This window comes from Lampetra planeri, chromosome 78 (assembly GCF_965212315.1).
Source record: "Lampetra planeri chromosome 78, kcLamPlan1.2.h2, whole genome shotgun sequence".
Lineage (NCBI taxonomy): Eukaryota > Metazoa > Chordata > Hyperoartia > Petromyzontiformes > Petromyzontidae > Lampetra > Lampetra planeri.
Genome location: NC_136183.1, coordinates 2477776 through 2502605, shown reverse-complemented (window position 1 = coordinate 2502605; position 24830 = coordinate 2477776). Strand labels below are relative to the sequence as shown.

The 24830-nt window shown below is 49.2% G+C and overlaps 1 protein-coding gene across 2 annotated transcripts; it reads left to right on the top strand.

Moving 5' to 3' along the window:
- The first annotated feature begins 534 nt into the window (after positions 1-534).
- Positions 535-24830, top strand: LOC144738189 (uncharacterized). Of its 2 annotated transcripts, none has more exons than XM_078621200.1 (2): positions 535-1028; positions 23662-24830. In XM_078621200.1, exons 1-2 carry the CDS (start codon positions 537-539, stop codon positions 23674-23676), a joined length of 507 nt encoding a protein of 168 aa, XP_078477326.1. In that variant the 5' UTR covers positions 535-536; the 3' UTR covers positions 23677-24830. The 2 variants fall into 2 exon arrangements, with proteins under 2 accessions (XP_078477326.1, XP_078477325.1); XM_078621199.1 differs by having other exon boundaries at positions 23641-24830.

Here is a 24830-nt window from a genome sequence, read left to right as displayed (position 1 = left end):
GGTGTGTCGTCACTTCTGCCGGGGGAGCAATGACCACTGGGAGCGACGTCACTTCCGGGCCCAGCGTGGGCCAACCAAACGATGCCACATCATCAGTGCTGCGTCCCTCACCGCCGGGTGACAGCTGTCTGCAACCTAGCAACGCCGCGTCATCAGCGCTGCGTCCCTCACCGCCGAGTGACAGCACTGCGAACGCGAAGCCAGCTTCAGCCGGGTTGCCAGGCAACGAGCGCGGGGCTCACGTCCAGCAACGCCTGCCGGCACTCAAGGCATTTTCTTCAGAGGGGGGTGAGTGGGCAGCGTTCGAACACCGGTTCGTCTCTCTTATAGAGACGTCCGGCTGGTCGGAGTATGAAGCGCTCCAGGGACTCCCGGCCATGCTCGACGACGACGCCCTCGCAGCACTTCTTGCGGTGCCATGAGCGAAACGTGCCACGCTCACGGATGCCCTTCATCAGATGCGGCTGATTTATGGATCCCCGTCCGAAGCACGTCACAGCTTCGATGCGAGGAGGAAAAAGGCCTCCGAGTTGGCGATGGGGTACCGCAGCGCGCTGCTGGCCATGGCGCGGGTTGCCTACCCTCGCATGGATGAAGACGCTGTGGAGTCACTCGTGCTGCAGAAGCTCATGAGCTTGGCCCACCAGCTTCGAGTTGCCATGCCGACAGCCGACGACGACGACGACTTCACGTCGCTACGTGCTGCCAGGTGCATCCAAGCACACCTACATTGCGATGAGGACACGACCATCGCCGCCTGCACAGGCCCACCTGATGCACAAGCCTATGACGTGCATTCGGGGCCTCATCAGGCCTTCGAGGCAACAGAAAGTTGCGGATCGTCCAACTGGCGATCCCAGCGAGATCACCACCAGCGGGACCGGCCAACCTCGCGCCAAGACGGGGCGTCCATCGTCTGCCACAACTGTGGCCTTCTGGGCCATGTGGCGTCCGGCTGCCGGGTCCCCCGACGCCGGACTTCAGGACCTCCGGCGCCTCGGCCACCACCGTATCCTCGGCATACCCAGGTGAGTCACGACACCTCGCACTCTCGGCCCCCACTTACAACAAGCATGCACCCTCACACCACACAGGGGGGTCATGCTTCGGAGGAGGGGAATTCGGGCCCATCATTGAACAACCGGGCGCTCGGACCAGGTCAATGGTCCGAGTTGGCCCATCGGGTCGTTGCCGCGGCGGCAGGGTCCTCTGCCGTAGTGGGTTCCATCGAGGGCGTTGATGTTCGTATGTTGATCGATACGGGTGCGTCGGCGACCATCATTTCTGACATAATTTATAATATTCTGCCCGATACATGCCGTCCCTTGCAGCCAGTTGACGTGCCATGCTATGCCGCAAATGGGGGTTCGTTGGGCATCACCGGACGGATCAATGCTCAGATCCGCATTGCTGACGTCTAATTAGTTGGGCCCATTTTGGTCTCATCAACCCTCGCCGTTCCGTGCCTCCTCGGAACAGATTTCTTGGGGAAGATGCCCATTAAAATTCTCATTAACAAAGGGTGTATTGAGCTCCCCTCCAGCCGACGCATGGCCTTCCTACCCACACCCACTCGGTTGCACTCCGCATCTACGACGGTGCAGGCGTTGGCGGCCTGCACAATTCACATTCCTCCCGGCTCTCAGATGTTAGTTCCCCTCCGGTTTCGTAAACCCCTTGACTACAATGCGTTCATGGGGGGTGCTGTGATCGGGCCTTCGCGTTCAGCTGAGCGGGTGTCGGACCTCGTGTGTGCACAAACGCTCGTGCGAAGCGACCACGACCCCTTTATCCAGGTCCTTAACGCGGGATTGGAAACGGCCGTTATCTGTTAGGGAATGGTGCTTGCTCACACGACGCCAGCCCCGCCAGAAGATGTGATCGTGGGTCGCGTAGGGGGCGAGTCCTCTTCCGTTGCCAAGCCAGGTCCTGACACAGGATGGCTCGACGCGCTTTGCTCCACTTCTGCCGATTTGTCACCATTACAGCATGCTAAATTACGAACGCTGCTGAGCGATTTCGCCGACGTTTTCAGTCAAAGCAAATTCGACATTGGCTGCACTAAATTGCTAAGCCATCACATCGACACGGGTGATGCCGCTCCAATTCGTCAAAACCCATTCCGGTTGAGCCCGGCTGAAAAGGAACATCTACGGGTGGCCGTCAACGATATGTTGGCGGCCGATGTCATTGCGCCATCAAATAGCCCATGGGGGGCGCCGATCGTTCTTGTTAAGAAGCATGATGGGAGCCTCCGCTTTTGTGTTGACTTCAGGAAACTTAATAAGATTTCTGTGGCCGACGCCTACCCGCTTCCCAGGATGGACGAGTCGCTCGATGCCTTAGCAGGTGCGCACTACTTCTCCACCTTGGATTTCCTCTCGGGGTTTTTGCAGCTACCCCTTGATGACGCATCCAAACCAAAGACGGCCTTTCACACGCCGCAGGGACTGTTCCAATTCAACAGACTTCCCATGGGTCTTCACTCGGCCCCGGCGATGTTCCAGTGCCTGATGGAGCTGGTCCTCGCTGGGCTCCAGTGGGATTCTTGCCTAATCTACCTCGACGATGTAATCGTGTTCAGCAAAACTTTTGATGAACACCTCACGCGATTGAAGGCAGTTTTCCTTAAAATGCGAGCGGCTAACCTCAAATTCAAACCGCAAAAGTGCCACCTCATGAGGGATTCGGTTCGTTACTTAAGCCATATTGTCAGCCGCTCGGGAATTGCCACGGACCCCGAAAAGACAAATTGCGTGCGCTCATGGCCAACTCCTACCTCTGTTGGGGAGGTGCGGAGTTTTATCGGCTTCGCCTCATATTATCGACGATTTATTGCGGGATTCGCATCCATCGCGAAGCCCCTCCACGCATTAACGGCCAAAGGGGTAAAATTCCGTTGGGGAGAGTTAGAACAGGCATCATTCAATGCCGTCCGAAAAGCACTGGTCGATGCTCCTACCCTGTCTTATACAGATTTTACAACTCCGTTCATTCTGGATACAGACGCCAGCAACACCAGAATTGGAGGGGTGCTGTCGCAAATTGTCAATGGAGTGGAGCGCGTCGTCGCCTATGGCAGCAGGGTGCTGTCACCCGCGGAGCAACGTTACTGCGTGACGCGCCGCGAATTGCTTGCTATCGTTTTTTTAATAAAGCAGTACAGGCCATACGTGTATGGCAGGCATTTCACAATACGCTCCGACCACGCGGCGCTACAATACGCCTTGCGAGTGGACCAACCATCTGGACAGCTCTCGCGTTGGCTCGAGATCCTCCAGGACTTTGCGTTCACTGTCATTTACCGCAAGGGGATTCAACACGGGAACGCCGACGGGTTGTCGCGACTGCCGAACAATGGGCGCTGTGCTTGTTTTTTGGGTGCGGGGCGTTGTAGGCAGCTTGATGGGGTACCGCCCCCATCCCTTGCGGTCGCGGCCGGGGATGGGGTCGGGGACCACGGGGCTCCCTCCAAGCAAGTTCCGCAGGACGCATTGCTGGGCCTCGGGTTGGACGACTGGGGACGTCTTCAGATGGAAGACGTCTCCCTCCTCAAATTGAGACGCCGCGCTAGGGATGCCGAGGGTCACAGGGGGCAGGGGGGCCTTGTATCATATGTCATCCGGGAAGGCGTCCTCATGCATTGGGATGGGGGGTCCCAATCCCACACGTTGGTGGTGCCCACCTCCCTGCGGGGGCGACTTGTGTGGGAAACCCACAGTCGCCTCTTGCACTTGGGTGTTCAGAAAACACTAGCTAAAATCCAATTGGAATTTTTTTGGCCGGGCATGGCAAACGATGTGGCTGACCTTGTGCAAGGTTGCACAGAATGTGCACGGCGGAAACCACCTGCTAGGCCGTCCTGCCCGCCGCTCCAATCCATTAAGGTTTCCCGGGTCAATGAGATCGTCGCATTCGATATTTTAGGTCCGTTTCCCGCTACTCCTCGGGGTAGTAAGTACCTTTTGGTTGGGGTCGAATATTTTACCCGATGGGCCATGGCCTGGCCACTCCCCAACCAGTCTGCAGCAGCCATTACGGAAGCCTTTTTCCAGGGCTACGTCCTGGATAAGGGTGCTCCCGAACGCCTGCTGACCGACCAAGGGAAAAATTTATCTTCCACCCTGTTGCGGGATGTGTGAAACCTGCTAGGGACACACAAAATTCGCACCTTGCCATATCACCCGCAGACTGACGGTATGGTCGAGCGATTACATAGGACACTTACCTCCATGCTAAGCCACCAGGTGTCTGAGTCACAGACTGATTGGGATCTCCACATACCTGGTGTCGTGGCCGCCTATAGAATTGCGCCCCATGCTGCCACGGGGTACTCGCCATTCTATCTTATGTATGGTAGGGAGTTCTAGATTTGAAGCTTTCGTGACTGCAAGGATTCATATTCTTAGGTTTTTTCGGTAAAGTCACGTAGGTAAAACATCAAAATTAATAAAAATAAAATAAAAATCACGACGTTTCGGAGGCAACACAAGTCTCCATCATAAGGTGGGACCGTCACAGCCGGATTAGCTGCATCAAGTGAGGCAATGATTCAAGATGTAATCCCTTAAAAGCAAGTTGAGGGGGGGAGGAGAGGGGGTGGGGAGTTAATCAGAATGTGGTAGCCAATGAATGGGACGTATCGGGAGGGAGGGGGGCGGGGCTCAAAGACGGCACGGAGTGCCACGTACAACGCGTCGGGAGGGGGGCGGGGCCAAAAGGATGGACGACGGCTTGGACGCGGTTTCTGCTGCACACGCCAACGCATTGGACAGAGAGGGGGAGGGGAGGCCTGATACACATGATAGAAAAAGAACGAAAATGCCCATGTTTATACCAATGAAGAGAGTAATGTTAAACACTAGGGATGTTAACACTCGGTAAAGTAAAGTAAAATAGTGCCTGTCAGATAAGATGGTCCAAAAAAGTGTAATTAAGTCTTTTTTGCGTGGTTGATAACATCTTTCCAATGATTACTAAGTTTGTACCCATCATCACGGTTGAAATTATGTCTGTGTTTGTATATTTGTATGGCTTCGTGTACAAACCTTTGATGGTAGCCGGGAGGTTTGCAGAGAACCTTGGTCTCGGAAAAGACAATTTCATGAGAGCCCACCGAGTTGTAGCAATGATCGGCAACGGCCGAAGAATCAGTTCTGCCGTGTTTCAGATCTGACTTGTCCTCGCGGACACGATCAGAAACATGACGTTTCGTTTCTCCAATGTAGCAATCACCACAAATGCAACTCAATTTGTAGACTCCAGGATACTGTAAGTCAGGAACGACATCCTTCACAGATGGAATCAGATCACGGATTTTATGTACTGTACTGAATCGGACTTGGATCTTATGTTTGTTTAGAATTTTGGAGATCTTTTTGGTCACGCCAGCTATGTATGGTAACGTGATAGTTTTGGTCGGAGTTTCATGTGGCTGTTTCTGTGTGGTGGGAGAGACAGCTTGGCGGATAGTACGGTCAGAGTATCCGTTCATCCTGAGGGCCCGATGTACATTTCTTAATTCACCGGTCAGGTGGTGTTGGTCAGAAATGCCATGGGCTCTGTGGTATAGCGTTTTGATGAGAGAATTATTTTGAGCTGGGTGGTGGTGGGAATCCGGTTTCAAGTAGGAATCTGTGTGGGTGGCTTTCCTGTAGACAGAATGTCCCAAGGATCCGTCAGGCCTCCTCTCAAACAGAATATCCAAGAATGGTAGTTTACCGTCTTTCTCCACTTCCATGGTGAATCTGATGGATGGGTGTCTAGAATTGATGTGGTCCAAGAAGTGGTTCAATGCTGGGAGGCCATGTGGCCAGATGACGAAAGTGTCATCCACATACCTCTTCCACAGGGAAGGACGCAAGGTGGATGTCTGGATGGCGTCTGATTCAAACTTTTCCATGAACATGTTGGCTATAACTGGTGACAAGGGGGAGCCCATAGGGGTACCCTCATTCTGTTTGGAGAAGGTGCCATTCCAGGTAAAATAGGTGTTGGTGAGGCAATGCCTAACCAGCGCAGGTGCATCAGAATTCAATCCATGTTGGACTAAGTCCTCAATAATTGTTAGGGTGTCCGGTACTGGGACTTTGGTAAACAAAGATACTACATCAAAGCTGACGAGGATGTCATCAGGAGATAGTACCATGTCCTTAACCATAGAGACTAATTGGGTTGAGTTGAGTACTGCCGAAGAGGTCTTACCTGAGAAGGGGAGCAGAGTATCTGATAGAAAACGGGCTAGTTTGTACGTAGGAGAGTTTATCGTCGACACGATGGGTCGTAGCGGGGTGCCTTCCTTATGGATTTTGGGAAGACCATAGAGTCTGGGAGTCACAGACTGATTGGGATCTCCACATACCTGGTGTCGTGGCCACCTATAGAATTGCGCCCCATGCTGCCACGGGGTACTCGCCATTCTATCTTATGTATGGTAGGGAGTTCTAGATTTGAAGCTTTCGTGACTGCAAGGATTCATATTCTTAGGTTTTTTCGGTAAAGTCACGTAGGTAAAACATCAAAATTAATAAAAATAAAATAAAAATCACGACGTTTCGGAGGCAACACAAGTCTCCGTCATCAGGTGGGACCGTCACAGCCGGATTAGCTGCATCAAGTGAGGCAATGATTCAAGATGTAATCCCTTAAAAGCAAGTTGAGGGGGGGAGGAGAGGGGGGGGGAGTTCATCAGAATGTGGTAGCCAATGAATGGGACGTATCGGGAGGGAGGGGGGCGGGGCTCAAAGACGGCACGGAGTGCCACGTACAACGCGTCGGGAGGGGGGCGGGGCCAAAAGGATGGACGACGGCTTGGACGCGGTTTCTGCTGCACACGCCAACGCATTGGACAGAGAGGGGGAGGGGAGGCCTGATACACATGATAGAAAAAGAAAGAAAATGCCCATGTTTATACCAATGAAGAGAGTAATGTTAAACACTAGGGATGTTAACACTCGGTAAAGTAAAGTAAAATAGTGCCTGTCAGATAAGATGGTCCAAAAAAGTGTAATTAAGTCTTTTTTGCGTGGTTGATAACATCTTTCCAATGATTACTAAGCTTGTACCCATCATCACGGTTGAAATTATGTCTGTGTTTGTATATTTGTATGGCTTCGTGTACAAACCTTTGATGGTAGCCGGGAGGTTTGCAGAGAACCTTGGTCTCGGAAAAGACAATTTCATGAGAGCCCACCGAGTTGTAGCAATGATCGGCAACGGCCGAAGAATCAGTTCTGCCGTGTTTCAGATCTGACTTGTCCTCGCGGACACGATCAGAAACATGACGTTTCGTTTCTCCAATGTAGCAATCACCACAAATGCAACTCAATTTGTAGACTCCAGGATACTGTAAGTCAGAAACGACATCCTTCACAGATGGAATCAGATCACGGATTTTATGCACTGTACTGAATCGGACTTGGATCTTATGTTTGTTTAGAATTTTGGAGATCTTTTTGGTCACGCCAGCTATGTATGGTAACGTGATAGTTTTGGTCGGAGTTTCATGTGGCTGTTTCTGTGTGGTGGGAGAGACAGCTTGGCGGATAGTACGGTCAGAGTATCCGTTCATCCTGAGGGCCCGATGTACATTTCTTAATTCACCGGTCAGGTGGTGTTGGTCAGAAATGCCATGGGCTCTGTGGTATAGCGTTTTGATGAGATAATTCTTTTGAGCTGGGTGGTGGTGGGAATCCGGTTTCAAGTAGGAATCTGTGTGGGTGGCTTTCCTGTAGACAGAATGTCCCAAGGATCCGTCAGGCCTCCTCTTAAACAGAATATCCAAGAATGGTAGTTTACCATCTTTCTCCACTTCCATGGTGAATCTGATGGATGGGTGTCTAGAATTGATGTGGTCCAAGAAGTGGTTCAATGCTGGGAGGCCATGTGGCCAGATGACGAAAGTGTCATCCACATACCTCTTCCACAGGGAAGGACGCAAGGTGGATGTCTGGATGGCGTCTGATTCAAACTTTTCCATGAACATGTTGGCTATAACTGGTGACAAGGGGGAGCCCATAGGGGTACCCTCATTCTGTTTGGAGAAGGTGCCATTCCAGGTAAAATAGGTGTTGGTGAGGCAATGCCTAACCAGCGCAGGTGCATCAGAATTCAATCCATGTTGGACTAAGTCCTCAATAATTGTTAGGGTGTCCGGTACTGGGACTTTGGTAAACAAAGATACTACATCAAAGCTGACGAGGATGTCATCAGGAGATAGTACCATGTCCTTAACCATAGAGACTAATTGGGTTGAGTTGAGTACTGCCGAAGAGGTCTTACCTGAGAAGGGGAGCAGAGTATCTGATAGAAAACGGGCTAGTTTGTACGTAGGAGAGTTTATCGTCGACACGATGGGTCGTAGCGGGGTGCCTTCCTTATGGATTTTGGGAAGACCATAGAGTCTGGGAGTCACAGACTGATTGGGATCTCCACATACCTGGTGTCGTGGCCACCTATAGAATTGCGCCCCATGCTGCCACGGGGTACTCGCCATTCTATCTTATGTATGGTAGGGAGTTCTAGATTTGAAGCTTTCGTGACTGCAAGGATTCATATTCTTAGGTTTTTTCGGTAAAGTCACGTAGGTAAAACATCAAAATTAATAAAAATAAAATAAAATAAAAATCACGACGTTTCGGAGGCAACACAAGTCTCCGTCATCAGGTGGGACCGTCACAGCCGGATTAGCTGCATCAAGTGAGGCAATGATTCAAGATGTAATCCCTTAAAAGCAAGTTGAGGGGGGGAGGAGAGGGGGGGGGAGTTCATCAGAATGTGGTAGCCAATGAATGGGACGTATCGGGAGGGAGGGGGGCGGGGCTCAAAGACGGCACGGAGTGCCACGTACAACGCGTCGGGAGGGGGGCGGGGCCAAAAGGATGGACGACGGCTTGGACGCGGTTTCTGCTGCACACGCCAACGCATTGGACAGAGAGGGGGAGGGGAGGCCTGATACACATGATAGAAAAAGAAAGAAAATGCCCATGTTTATACCAATGAAGAGAGTAATGTTAAACACTAGGGATGTTAACACTCGGTAAAGTAAAGTAAAATAGTGCCTGTCAGATAAGATGGTCCAAAAAAGTGTAATTAAGTCTTTTTTGCGTGGTTGATAACATCTTTCCAATGATTACTAAGTTTGTACCCATCATCACGGTTGAAATTATGTCTGTGTTTGTATATTTGTATGGCTTCGTGTACAAACCTTTGATGGTAGCCGGGAGGTTTGCAGAGAACCTTGGTCTCGGAAAAGACAATTTCATGAGAGCCCACCGAGTTGTAGCAATGATCGGCAACGGCCGAAGAATCAGTTCTGCCGTGTTTCAGATCTGACTTGTCCTCGCGGACACGATCAGAAACATGACGTTTCGTTTCTCCAATGTAGCAATCACCACAAATGCAACTCAATTTGTAGACTCCAGGATACTGTAAGTCAGAAACGACATCCTTCACAGATGGAATCAGATCACGGATTTTATGCACTGTACTGAATCGGACTTGGATCTTATGTTTGTTTAGAATTTTGGAGATCTTTTTGGTCACGCCAGCTATGTATGGTAACGTGATAGTTTTGGTCGGAGTTTCATGTGGCTGTTTCTGTGTGGTGGGAGAGACAGCTTGGCGGATAGTACGGTCAGAGTATCCGTTCATCCTGAGGGCCCGATGTACATTTCTTAATTCACCGGTCAGGTGGTGTTGGTCAGAAATGCCATTGGCTCTGTGGTATAGCGTTTTGATGAGATAATTCTTTTGAGCTGGGTGGTGGTGGGAATCCGGTTTCAAGTAGGAATCTGTGTGGGTGGCTTTCCTGTAGACAGAATGTCCCAAGGATCCGTCAGGCCTCCTCTTAAACAGAATATCCAAGAATGGTAGTTTACCATCTTTCTCCACTTCCATGGTGAATCTGATGGATGGGTGTCTAGAATTGATGTGGTCCAAGAAGTGGTTCAATGCTGGGAGGCCATGTGGCCAGATGACGAAAGTGTCATCCACATACCTCTTCCACAGGGAAGGACGCAAGGTGGATGTCTGGATGGCGTCTGATTCAAACTTTTCCATGAACATGTTGGCTATAACTGGTGACAAGGGGGAGCCCATAGGGGTACCCTCATTCTGTTTGGAGAAGGTGCCATTCCAGGTAAAATAGGTGTTGGTGAGGCAATGCCTAACCAGCGCAGGTGCATCAGAATTCAATCCATGTTGGACTAAGTCCTCAATAATTGTTAGGGTGTCCGGTACTGGGACTTTGGTAAACAAAGATACTACATCAAAGCTGACGAGGATGTCATCAGGAGATAGTACCATGTCCTTAACCATAGAGACTAATTGGGTTGAGTTGAGTACTGCCGAAGAGGTCTTACTTGAGAAGGGGAGCAGAGTATCTGATAGAAAACGGGCTAGTTTGTACGTAGGAGAGTTTATCGTCGACACGATGGGTCGTAGCGGGGTGTCTTCCTTATGGATTTTGGGAAGACCATAGAGTCTGGGAGTCACAGACTGATTGGGATCTCCACATACCTGGTGTCGTGGCCACCTATAGAATTGCGCCCCATGCTGCCACGGGGTACTCGCCATTCTATCTTATGTATGGTAGGGAGTTCTAGATTTGAAGCTTTCGTGACTGCAAGGATTCATATTCTTAGGTTTTTTCGGTAAAGTCACGTAGGTAAAACATCAAAATTAATAAAAATAAAATAAAATAAAAATCACGACGTTTCGGAGGCAACACAAGTCTCCATCATAAGGTGGGACCGTCACAGCCGGATTAGCTGCATCAAGTGAGGCAATGATTCAAGATGTAATCCCTTAAAAGCAAGTTGAGGGGGGGAGGAGAGGGGGTGGGGAGTTCATCAGAATGTGGTAGCCAATGAATGGGACGTATCGGGAGGGAGGGGGGCGGGGCTCAAAGACGGCACGGAGTGCCACGTACAACGCGTCGGGAGGGGGGCGGGGCCAAAAGGATGGACGACGGCTTGGACGCGGTTTCTGCTGCACACGCCAACGCATTGGACAGAGAGGGGGAGGGGAGGCCTGATACACATGATAGAAAAAGAACGAAAATGCCCATGTTTATACCAATGAAGAGAGTAATGTTAAACACTAGGGATGTTAACACTCGGTAAAGTAAAGTAAAATAGTGCCTGTCAGATAAGATAGTCCAAAAAAGTGTAATTAAGTCTTTTTTGCGTGGTTGATAACATCTTTCCAATGATTACTAAGTTTGTACCCATCATCACGGTTGAAATTATGTCTGTGTTTGTATATTTGTATGGCTTCGTGTACAAACCTTTGATGGTAGCCGGGAGGTTTGCAGAGAACCTTGGTCTCGGAATAGACAATTTCATGAGAGCCCACCGAGTTGTAGCAATGATCGGCAACGGCCGAAGAATCAGTTCTGCCGTGTTTCAGATCTGACTTGTCCTCGCGGACACGATCAGAAACATGACGTTTCGTTTCTCCAATGTAGCAATCACCACAAATGCAACTCAATTTGTAGACTCCAGGATACTGTAAGTCAGGAACGACATCCTTCACAGATGGAATCAGATCACGGATTTTATGTACTGTACTGAATCGGACTTGGATCTTATGTTTGTTTAGAATTTTGGAGATCTTTTTGGTCACGCCAGCTATGTATGGTAACGTGATAGTTTTGGTTGGAGTTTCATGTGGCTGTTTCTGTGTGGTGGGAGAGACAGCTTGGCGGATAGTACGGTCAGAGTATCCGTTCATCCTGAGGGCCCGATGTACATTTCTTAATTCACCGGTCAGGTGGTGTTGGTCAGAAATGCCATGGGCTCTGTGGTATAGCGTTTTGATGAGAGAATTATTTTGAGCTGGGTGGTGGTGGGAATCCGGTTTCAAGTAGGAATCTGTGTGGGTGGCTTTCCTGTAGACAGAATGTCCCAAGGATCCGTCAGGCCTCCTCTCAAACAGAATATCCAAGAATGGTAGTTTACCGTCTTTCTCCACTTCCATGGTGAATCTGATGGATGGGTGTCTAGAATTGATGTGGTCCAAGAAGTGGTTCAATGCTGGGAGGCCATGTGGCCAGATGACGAAAGTGTCATCCACATACCTCTTCCACAGGGAAGGACGCAAGGTGGATGTCTGGATGGCGTCTGATTCAAACTTTTCCATGAACATGTTGGCTATAACTGGTGACAAGGGGGAGCCCATAGGGGTACCCTCATTCTGTTTGGAGAAGGTGCCATTCCAGGTAAAATAGGTGTTGGTGAGGCAATGCCTAACCAGCGCAGGTGCATCAGAATTCAATCCATGTTGGACTAAGTCCTCAATAATTGTTAGGGTGTCCGGTACTGGGACTTTGGTAAACAAAGATACTACATCAAAGCTGACGAGGATGTCATCAGGAGATAGTACCATGTCCTTAACCATAGAGACTAATTGGGTTGAGTTGAGTACTGCCGAAGAGGTCTTACCTGAGAAGGGGAGCAGAGTATCTGATAGAAAACGGGCTAGTTTGTACGTAGGAGAGTTTATCGTCGACACGATGGGTCGTAGCGGGGTGCCTTCCTTATGGATTTTGGGAAGACCATAGAGTCTGGGAGTCACAGACTGATTGGGATCTCCACATACCTGGTGTCGTGGCCACCTATAGAATTGCGCCCCATGCTGCCACGGGGTACTCGCCATTCTATCTTATGTATGGTAGGGAGTTCTAGATTTGAAGCTTTCGTGACTGCAAGGATTCATATTCTTAGGTTTTTTCGGTAAAGTCACGTAGGTAAAACATCAAAATTAATAAAAATAAAATAAAATAAAAATCACGACGTTTCGGAGGCAACACAAGTCTCCGTCATCAGGTGGGACCGTCACAGCCGGATTAGCTGCATCAAGTGAGGCAATGATTCAAGATGTAATCCCTTAAAAGCAAGTTGAGGGGGGGAGGAGAGGGGGGGGAGTTCATCAGAATGTGGTAGCCAATGAATGGGACGTATCGGGAGGGAGGGGGGCGGGGCTCAAAGACGGCACGGAGTGCCACGTACAACGCGTCGGGAGGGGGGCGGGGCCAAAAGGATGGACGACGGCTTGGACGCGGTTTCTGCTGCACACGCCAACGCATTGGACAGAGAGGGGGAGGGGAGGCCTGATACACATGATAGAAAAAGAAAGAAAATGCCCATGTTTATACCAATGAAGAGAGTAATGTTAAACACTAGGGATGTTAACACTCGGTAAAGTAAAGTAAAATAGTGCCTGTCAGATAAGATGGTCCAAAAAAGTGTAATTAAGTCTTTTTTGCGTGGTTGATAACATCTTTCCAATGATTACTAAGTTTGTACCCATCATCACGGTTGAAATTATGTCTGTGTTTGTATATTTGTATGGCTTCGTGTACAAACCTTTGATGGTAGCCGGGAGGTTTGCAGAGAACCTTGGTCTCGGAAAAGACAATTTCATGAGAGCCCACCGAGTTGTAGCAATGATCGGCAACGGCCGAAGAATCAGTTCTGCCGTGTTTCAGATCTGACTTGTCCTCGCGGACACGATCAGAAACATGACGTTTCGTTTCTCCAATGTAGCAATCACCACAAATGCAACTCAATTTGTAGACTCCAGGATACTGTAAGTCAGGAACGACATCCTTCACAGATGGAATCAGATCACGGATTTTATGTACTGTACTGAATCGGACTTGGATCTTATGTTTGTTTAGAATTTTGGAGATCTTTTTGGTCACGCCAGCTATGTATGGTAACGTGATAGTTTTGGTCGGAGTTTCATGTGGCTGTTTCTGTGTGGTGGGAGAGACAGCTTGGCGGATAGTACGGTCAGAGTATCCGTTCATCCTGAGGGCCCGATGTACATTTCTTAATTCACTGGTCAGGTGGTGTTGGTCAGAAATGCCATGGGCTCTGTGGTATAGCGTTTTGATGAGAGAATTATTTTGAGCTGGGTGGTGGTGAGAATCCGGTTTCAAGTAGGAATCTGTGTGGGTGGCTTTCCTGTAGACAGAATGTCCCAAGGATCCGTCAGGCCTCCTCTCAAACAGAATATCCAAGAATGGTAGTTTACCGTCTTTCTCCACTTCCATGGTGAATCTGATGGATGGGTGTCTAGAATTGATGTGGTCCAAGAAGTGGTTCAATGCTGGGAGGCCATGTGGCCAGATGACGAAAGTGTCATCCACATACCTCTTCCACAGGGAAGGACGCAAGGTGGATGTCTGGATGGCGTCTGATTCAAACTTTTCCATGAACATGTTGGCTATAACTGGTGACAAGGGGGAGCCCATAGGGGTACCCTCATTCTGTTTGGAGAAGGTGCCATTCCAGGTAAAATAGGTGTTGGTGAGGCAATGCCTAACCAGCGCAGGTGCATCAGAATTCAATCCATGTTGGACTAAGTCCTCAATAATTGTTAGGGTGTCCGGTACTGGGACTTTGGTAAACAAAGATACTACATCAAAGCTGACGAGGATGTCATCAGGAGATAGTACCATGTCCTTAACCATAGAGACTAATTGGGTTGAGTTGAGTACTGCCGAAGAGGTCTTACCTGAGAAGGGGAGCAGAGTATCTGATAGAAAACGGGCTAGTTTGTACGTAGGAGAGTTTATCGTCGACACGATGGGTCGTAGCGGGGTGCCTTCCTTATGGATTTTGGGAAGACCATAGAGTCTGGGAGTCACAGACTGATTGGGATCTCCACATACCTGGTGTCGTGGCCACCTATAGAATTGCGCCCCATGCTGCCACGGGGTACTCGCCATTCTATCTTATGTATGGTAGGGAGTTCTAGATTTGAAGCTTTCGTGACTGCAAGGATTCATATTCTTAGGTTTTTTCGGTAAAGTCACGTAGGAAAAACATCAAAATTAATAAAAATAAAATAAAAATCACGACGTTTCGGAGGCAACACAAGTCTCCGTCATCAGGTGGGACCGTCACAGCCGGATTAGCTGCATCAAGTGAGGCAATGATTCAAGATGTAATCCCTTAAAAGCAAGTTGAGGGGGGGAGGAGAGGGGGGGGGAGTTCATCAGAATGTGGTAGCCAATGAATGGGACGTATCGGGAGGGAGGGGGGCGGGGCTCAAAGACGGCACGGAGTGCCACGTACAACGCGTCGGGAGGGGGGCGGGGCCAAAAGGATGGACGACGGCTTGGACGCGGTTTCTGCTGCACACGCCAACGCATTGGACAGAGAGGGGGAGGGGAGGCCTGATACACATGATAGAAAAAGAAAGAAAATGCCCATGTTTATACCAATGAAGAGAGTAATGTTAAACACTAGGGATGTTAACACTCGGTAAAGTAAAGTAAAATAGTGCCTGTCAGATAAGATGGTCCAAAAAAGTGTAATTAAGTCTTTTTTGCGTGGTTGATAACATCTTTCCAATGATTACTAAGTTTGTACCCATCATCACGGTTGAAATTATGTCTGTGTTTGTATATTTGTATGGCTTCGTGTACAAACCTTTGATGGTAGCCGGGAGGTTTGCAGAGAACCTTGGTCTCGGAAAAGACAATTTCATGAGAGCCCACCGAGTTGTAGCAATGATCGGCAACGGCCGAAGAATCAGTTCTGCCGTGTTTCAGATCTGACTTGTCCTCGCGGACACGATCAGAAACATGACGTTTCGTTTCTCCAATGTAGCAATCACCACAAATGCAACTCAATTTGTAGACTCCAGGATACTGTAAGTCAGGAACGACATCCTTCACAGATGGAATCAGATCACGGATTTTATGCACTGTACTGAATCGGACTTGGATCTTATGTTTGTTTAGAATTTTGGAGATCTTTTTGGTCACGCCAGCTATGTATGGTAACGTGAAAGTTTTGGTCGGAGTTTCATGTGGCTGTTTCTGTGTGGTGGGAGACAGCTTGGCGGATAGTACGGTCAGAGTATCCGTTCATCCTGAGGGCCCGATGTACATTTCTTAATTCACCGGTCAGGTGGTGTTGGTCAGAAATGCCATGGGCTCTGTGGTATAGCGTTTTGATGAGATAATTCTTTTGAGCTGGGTGGTGGTGGGAATCCGGTTTCAAGTAGGAATCTGTGTGGGTGGCTTTCCTGTAGACAGAATGTCCCAAGGATCCGTCAGGCCTCCTCTCAAACAGAATATCCAAGAATGGTAGTTTACCGTCTTTCTCCACTTCCATGGTGAATCTGATGGATGGGTGTCTAGAATTGATGTGGTCCAAGAAGTGGTTCAATGCTGGGATGCCATGTGGCCAGATGACGAAAGTGTCATCCACATACCTCTTCCACAGGGAAGGACGCAAGGTGGATGTCTGGATGGCGTCTGATTCAAACTTTTCCATGAACATGTTGGCTATAACTGGTGACAAGGGGGAGCCCATAGGGGTACCCTCATTCTGTTTGGAGAAGGTGCCATTCCAGGTAAAATAGGTGTTGGTGAGGCAATGCCTAACCAGCGCAGGTGCATCAGAATTCAATCCATGTTGGACTAAGTCCTCAATAATTGTTAGGGTGTCCGGTACTGGGACTTTGGTAAACAAAGATACTACATCAAAGCTGACGAGGATGTCATCAGGAGATAGTACCATGTCCTTAACCATAGAGACTAATTGGGTTGAGTTGAGTACTGCCGAAGAGGTCTTACTTGAGAAGGGGAGCAGAGTATCTGATAGAAAACGGGCTAGTTTGTACGTAGGAGAGTTTATCGTCGACACGATGGGTCGTAGCGGGGTGTCTTCCTTATGGATTTTGGGAAGACCATAGAGTCTGGGAGTCACAGACTGATTGGGATCTCCACATACCTGGTGTCGTGGCCACCTATAGAATTGCGCCCCATGCTGCCACGGGGTACTCGCCATTCTATCTTATGTATGGTAGGGAGTTCTAGATTTGAAGCTTTCGTGACTGCTAGGATTCATATTCTTAGGTTTTTTCGGTAAAGTCACGTAGGTAAAACATCACAATTAATACAAATAAAATAAAATAAAAATCACGACGTTTCGGAGGCAACACAAGTCTCCGTCATCAGGTGGGACCGTCACAGCCGGATTAGCTGCATCAAGTGAGGCAATGATTCAAGATGTAATCCCTTAAAAGCAAGTTGAGGGGGGGAGGAGAGGGGGGGGGGGGAGTTCATCAGAATGTGGTCGCCAATGAATGGGACGCATCGGGAGGGAGGGGGGCGGGGCTCAAAGACGGCACGGAGTGCCACGTACAACGCGTCGGGAGGGGGGCGGGGCCAAAAGGATGGACGACGGCTTGGACGCGGTTTCTGCTGCACACGCCAACGCATTGGACAGAGAGGGGGAGGGGAGGCCTGATACACATGATAGAAAAAGAAAGAAAATGCCCATGTTTATACCAATGAAGAGAGTAATGTTAAACACTAGGGATGTTAACACTCGGTAAAGTAAAGTAAAATAGTGCCTGTCAGATAAGATGGTCCAAAAAAGTGTAATTAAGTCTTTTTTGCGTGGTTGATAACATCTTTCCAATGATTACTAAGTTTGTACCCATCATCACGGTTGAAATTATGTCTGTGTTTGTATATTTGTATGGCTTCGTGTACAAACCTTTGATGGTAGCCGGGAGGTTTGCAGAGAACCTTGGTCTCGGAAAAGACAATTTCATGAGAGCCCACCGAGTTGTAGCAATGATCGGCAACGGCCGAAGAATCAGTTCTGCCGTGTTTCAGATCTGACTTGTGCTCGCGGACACGATCAGAAACATGACGTTTCGTTCTCCAATGTAGCAATCACCACAAATGCAACTCAATTTGTAGACTCCAGGATACTGTAAGTCAGGAACGACATCCTTCACAGATGGAATCAGATCACGGATTTTATGCACTGTACTGAATCGGACTTGGATCTTATGTTTGTTTAGAATTTTGGAGATCTTTTTGGTCACGCCAGCTATGTATGGTAACGTGAAAGTTTTGGTCGGAGTTTCATGTGGCTGTTTCTGTGTGGTGGGAGAGACAGCTTGGCGGATAGTACGGTCAGAGTATCCGTTCATCCTGAGGGCCCGATGTACATGTCTTAATTCACCGGTCAGGTGGTGTTGGTCAGAAATGCCATGGGCTCTGTGGTATAGCGTTTTGATGAGAGAATTCTTTTGAGCTGGGTGGTGGTGGGAATCCGGTTTCAAGTAGGAATCTGTGTGGGTGGCTTTCCTGTAGACAGAATGTCCCAAGGATCCGTCAGGCCTCCTCTCAAACAGAATATCCAAGAATGGTAGTTTACCGTCTTTCTCCACTTCCATGGTGAATCTGATGGATGGGTGTCTAGAATTGATGTGGTCCAAGAAGTGGTTCAATGCTGGGAGGCCATGTGGCCAGATGACGAAAGTGTCATCCACATACCTCTTCCACAGGGAAGGACGCAAGGTGGATGTCTGGATGGCGTCTGATTCAAACTTTTCCATGAACATGTTGGCTATAACTGGTGACAAGGGAGAGCCCATAGGGGTACCCTCATTCTGTTTGGAGAAGGTGCCATTCCAGGTAAAATAGGTGTTGGTGAGGCAATGCCTAACCAGCGCAGGTGCATCAGAATTCAATCCATGTTGGACTAAGTCCTCAATAATTGTTAGGGTGTCCGGTACTGGGACTTTGGTAAACAAAGCTACTACATCAAAGCTGATGAGGATGTCATCAGGAGATAGTACCATGTCCTTAACCATAGAGACTAATTGGGTTGAGTTGAGTACTGCCGAAGAGGTCTTGCCTGAGAAGGGGAACAGAGTATCTGATAGAAAACGGGCTAGTTTGTACGTAGGAGAGTTTATCGTCGACACGATGGGTCGTAGCGGGGTGCCTTCCTTATGGATTTTGGGAAGACCATAGAGTCTGGGAGTCACAGACTGATTGGGATCTCCACATACCTGGTGTCGTGGCCACCTATAGAATTGCGCCCCATGCTGCCACGGGGTACTCGCCATTCTATCTTATGTATGGTAGGGAGTTCTAGATTTGAAGCTTTCGTGACTGCAAGGATTCATATTCTTAGGTTTTTTCGGTAAAGTCACGTAGGTAAAACATCACAATTAATACAAATAAAATAAAATAAAAATCACGACGTTTCGGAGGCAACACAAGTCTCCGTCATCAGGTGGGACCGTCACAGCCGGATTAGCTGCATCAAGTGAGGCAATGATTCAAGATGTAATCCCTTAAAAGCAAGTTGAGGGGGGGAGGAGAGGCAAGACCTCCCAGACTCTATGGTCTTCCCAAAATCCATAAGGAAGACACCCCGCTACGACCCATCGTGTCGACGATAAACTCTCCTCCGTACAAACTAGCCCGTTTTCTATCAGATACTCTGCTCCCCTTCACAGGCAAGACCTCTTCGGCAGTACTCAACTCAACCCAATTAGTCTCTATGGTTAAGGACATGGTACTATCTCCTGATGACATCCTCGTCAGCTTTGATGTAGTATCTTTGTTTACCAAAGTCCCAGTACCGGACACCCTAACAACTATTGAGGACTTAGTCCAACATGGATTGAATTCTGATGCACCTGCGCTGGTTAGGCATTGCCTCACCAACACCTATTTTACCTGGAATGGCACCTTCTCCAAACAGAATGAGGGTACCCCTATGGGCTCCCCCTTGTCACCAGTTATAGCCAACATGTTCATGGAAAAGTTTGAATCAGACGCCATCCAGACATCCACCTTGCGTCCTTCCCTGTGGAAGAGGTATGTGGATGACACTTTCGTCATCTGGCCACATGGCCTCCCAGCATTGAACCACTTCTTGGACCACATCAATTCTAGACACCCATCCATCAGATTCACCATGGAAGTGGAGAAAGACGGTAAACTACCATTCTTGGATATTCTGTTTGAGAGGAGGCCTGACGGATCCTTGGGACATTCTGTCTACAGGAAAGCCACCCACACAGATTCCTACTTGAAACCGGATTCCCACCACCACCCAGCTCAAAAGAATTATCTCATCAAAACGCTATACCACAGAGCCCATGGCATTTCTGACCAACACCACCTGACCGGTGAATTAAGAAATGTATATCGGGCCCTCAGGATGAACGGATACTCTGACCGTACTATCCGCCAAGCTGTCTCTCCCACCACACAGAAACAGCCACATGAAACTCCGACCAAAACTATCACGTTACCATACATAGCTGGCGTGACCAAAAAGATCTCCAAAATTCTAAACAAACATAAGATCCAAGTCCGATTCAGTACAGTGCATAAAATCCGTGATCTGATTCCATCTGTGAAGGATGTCGTTCCTGACTTACAGTATCCTGGAGTCTACAAATTGAGTTGCATTTGTGGTGATTGCTACATTGGAGAAACGAAACGTCATGTTTCTGATCGTGTCCGCGAGGACAAGTCAGATCTGAAACACGGCAGAACTGATTCTTCGGCCGTTGCCGATCATTGCTACAACTCGGTGGGCTCTCATGAAATTGTCTTTTCCGAGACCAAGGTTCTCTGCAAACCTCCCGGCTACCATCAAAGGTTTGTACACGAAGCCATACAAATATACAAACACAGACATAATTTCAACCGTGATGATGGGTACAAACTTAGTAATCATTGGAAAGATGTTATCAACCACGCAAAAAAGACTTAATTACACTTTTTTGGACCATCTTATCTGACAGGCACTATTTTACTTTACTTTACCGAGTGTTAACATCCCTAGTGTTTAACATTACTCTCTTCATTGGTATAAACATGGGCATTTTCTTTCTTTTTCTATCATGTGTATCAGGCCTCCCCTCCCCCTCTCTGTCCAATGCGTTGGCGTGTGCAGCAGAAACCGCGTCCAAGCCGTCGTCCATCCTTTTGGCCCCGCCCCCCTCCCGACACGTTGTACGTGGCACTCCGTGCCGTCTTTGAGCCCCGCCCCCCTCCCTCCCGATACGTCCCATTCATTGGCTACCACATTCTGATGAACTCCCCCCCCCTCTCCTCCCCCCCTCAACTTGCTTTTAAGGGATTACATCTTGAATCATTGCCTCACTTGATGCAGCTAATCCGGCTGTGAAGGTCCCACCTGATGACGGAGACTTGTGTTGCCTCCGAAACGTCGTGATTTTTATTTTATTTTTATTAATTTTGATGTTTTACCTACGTGACTTTACCGAAAAAACCTAAGAATATGAATCCTTGCAGTCACGAAAGCTTCAAATCTAGAACTCCCTACCATACATAAGATAGAATGGCGAGTACCCCGTGGCAGCATGGGGCGCAATTCTATAGGTGGCCACGACACCAGGTATGTGGAGATCCCAATCAGTCTGTGACTCCCAGACTCTATGGTCTTCCCAAAATCCATAAGGAAGGCACCCCGCTACGACCCATCGTGTCGACGATAAACTCTCCTACGTACAAACTAGCCCGTTTTCTATCAGATACTCTGCTCCCCTTCTCAGGTAAGACCTCTTCGGCAGTACTCAACTCAACCCAATTAGTCTCTATGGTTAAGGACATGGTACTATCTCCTGATGACATCCTCGTCAGCTTTGATGTAGTATCGTTGTTTACCAAAGTCCCAGTACCGGACACCCTAACAATTATTGAGGACTTAGTCCAACATGGATTGAATTCTGATGCACCTGCGCTGGTTAGGCATTGCCTCACCAACACCTATTTTACCTGGAATGGCACCTTCTCCAAACAGAATGAGGGTAGCCCTATGGGCTCCCCCTTGTCACCAGTTATAGCCAACATGTTCATGGAAAAGTTTGAATCAGACGCCATCCAGACATCCACCTTGCGTCCTTCCCTGTGGAAGAGGTATGTGGATGACACTTTCGTCATCTGGCCACATGGCCTCCCAGCATTGAACCACTTCTTGGACCACATCAATTCTAGACACCCATCCATCAGATTCACCATGGAAGTGGAGAAAGACGGTAAACTACCATTCTTGGATATTCTGTTTGAGAGGAGGCCTGACGGATCCTTGGGACATTCTGTCTACAGGGAAGCCACCCACACAGATTCCTACTTGAAACCGGATTCCCACCACCACCCAGCTCAAAAGAATTCTCTCATCAAAACGCTATACCACAGAGCCCATGGCATTTCTGACCAACACCACCTGACCGGTGAATTAAGACATGTACATCGGGCCCTCAGGATGAACGGATACTCTGACCGTACTATCCGCCAAGCTGTCTCTCCCACCACACAGAAACAGCCACATGAAACTCCGACCAAAACTATCACGTTACCATACATAGCTGGCGTGACCAAAAAGATCTCCAAAATTCTAAACAAACATAAGATCCAAGTCCGATTTAGTACAGTGCATAAAATCCGTGATCTGATTCCATCTGTGAAGGATGTCGTTCCTGACTTACAGTATCCTGGAGTCTACAAATTGAGTTGCATTTGTGGTGATTGCTACATTGGAGAAACGAAACGTCATGTTTCTGATCGTGTCCGCGAGCACAAGTCAGATCTTTAACACGGCAGAACTGATTCTTCGGCCGTTGCCGATCATTGCTACAACTCGGTGGGCTCTCATGAAATTGTCTTTTCCGAGACCAAGGTTCTCTGCAAACCTCCCGGCTACCATCAAAAGTTTGTACACGAAGCCATACAAATATACAAACACAGACATAATTTCAACCGTGATGATGGGTACAAACTTAGTAATCATTGGAAAGATGTTATCAACCACGCAAAAAAGACTTAATTACACTTTTTTGGACCATCTTATCTGACAGGCACTATTTTACTTTACTTTACCGAGTGTTAACATCCCTAGTGTTTAACAGTACTCTCTTCATTGGTATAAACATGGGCATTTTCGTTCTTTTTCTATCATGTGTATCAGGCCTCCCCTCCCCCTCTCTGTCCAATGCGTTGGCGTGTGCAGCAGAAACCGCGTCCAAGCCGTCGTCCATCCTTTTGGCCCCGCCCCCCTCCCGACGCGTTGTACGTGGCACTCCGTGCCGTCTTTGAGCCCCGCCCCCCTCCCTCCCGATACGTCCCATTCATTGGCTACCACATTCTGATGAACTCCCCCCCCCCTCTCCTCCCCCCCTCAACTTGCTTTTAAGGGATTACATCTTGAATCATTGCCTCACTTGATGCAGCTAATCCGGCTGGGACGGTCCCACCTGATGACGGAGACTTGTGTTGCCTCCGAAACGTCGTAATTTTTATTTTATTTTAATTAATTTTGATGTTTTACCTACGTGACTTTACCGAAAAAACCTAAGAATATGGTAGGGAGGTTTGCCCCCCTATCGACGTACAATTGCACATTAAACAGCCCGCACCTAAGGCGAAGATTGCCGACCACATCCGTGCTAATGTGCGTCGTCTCGTGGATGCCCGGGAGGCTGCTCAAAATAACTCAGAAGCCCGTCAGCTTGCCAACAAGCGGTTGCGGAATCTCCGCACGTCCCGCCACGTTTGGGTAGAAGGGGACCGCGCCTGGCTCCACTGCCCGCAGGTACCATTGGCTACTTCCTCAAAACTGCTTAAGCCTTGGAGAGGCCCGGTTGTTATTATTCGCGTTCTCCGCCCGCAGTGTGTCAGGATCCAGCATGGCAAGCGACGTTGGTTCGTGCACCCGTCACGTCTAAAACCTTACATTCAACCCTACACACCTACTTCACTTCTCCGGGGCCGAGAGCGCGACATGTCTGACGAGCCGCGCCGCGATGATGCTGCTTCTAACTCTCGGGCAGGTCCCGCTGTCCCGCCCTCAGGTGCCTTGGGAATGAAACCCGCCACGGCCGACCCAGCGGGAACAAGCTTGCCCGCGAGATCAGCGACCCAGGACACAAGCGCAACAGCGGGTTGTCGGTCCCCTCCCGCCTCCGTCGCGGCCGATGGACCTGCCACTCGGACTCGCTCAAAACTCAAAACGATTTTCATGACCCCCGCCCACGAACTCTCGTCCCAACGCGACGCCACTCACCTTGCCATCATGTATAGTGGGCGATTGGGGCGTGCGTTCATCCTGCATATATGTTTATACAGTGTTGTTCTGCATCGGTGACCACAGGAGGGGGAGAGGTGCTTTCTTCTCATTTTTTTTCTTGATTTGTCACACACTCATTCTGATGGTTAACAAATAATTTATTGTACAATTGTATTTTTTTTTGACAGCCGGGTCGGCTGGAGGCTACGTATAGGGGGGTAATGTAGTGACATAAGAAGGGAGGGGCTGCTGGGGGCTCTGGGACCCTGGGAGGGCCAGGCGCTTAAGCCTCTTGGCACCAGGCGCTGGGTTCCCAGGCGGGTCCAGACGCTTAAGGCTCTGGGCGCCAGGCGTTGGGTTCCCAGGCGCTTAAGCCTCTTGGCGCCGCCAATGGGGGGGGGGGGCTGTGTGTGCTCTGTGGGATGTCTGGTGGCGCACACGGCCCCACCCCTCGTTGGACTAGGCATAAAAAGGGGAGCTCTCTACGACCTTGTGAGGGCGAGTTCCAGAGCATAGCCAGAGTAGAGTATCTAGGCTGTGTACCTAGGCTGTGTACCTAGGCGGTAACAGAGTATTTGGACTGTTGGAGAGTGTTGGGTTGTAATAAACAAGTTACCTCTACAAGTGTCTCCGGAACCCGTTACACATGCACAAACCTTTGATGGTAGCCAGAAGGTTTGCAGAGCACCTTGGTCTCAGAAAAGACAATATCCCCAGGGCGGAGGGGGCTGCCCCGATTGCCAACCCACCCGTTGGGGCCTTCTCCCATGCGTCCCCAGGCCACACACCACAGCCACAATATCCTCCTCCCACCACGGCCAAGCCTCCACTTTGGACCAATGCTGACAGGCCTCATGGCCCTGAATTTCCTGGGCCACCTTCAAGGACGTGATCCCCCAAGCCTTCGGCGAAGGGCAGGGCGATCCCCAATTCCCGCGCCAGCAGCCTGGCACC

Coding starts and splice junctions, on each gene's coding strand:
- LOC144738189 (XM_078621199.1), top strand. CDS start 537: ATGGGGTACCGCAGCGCGCTGCTGGCCATGGCGCGGGTTGCCTACCCT. Junction 1,029..23,640: donor CGTATCCTCGGCATACCCAG/GTGAGTCACGAC, acceptor ACTCTCGGGCAG/GTCCCGCTGTCCCGCCCTCA.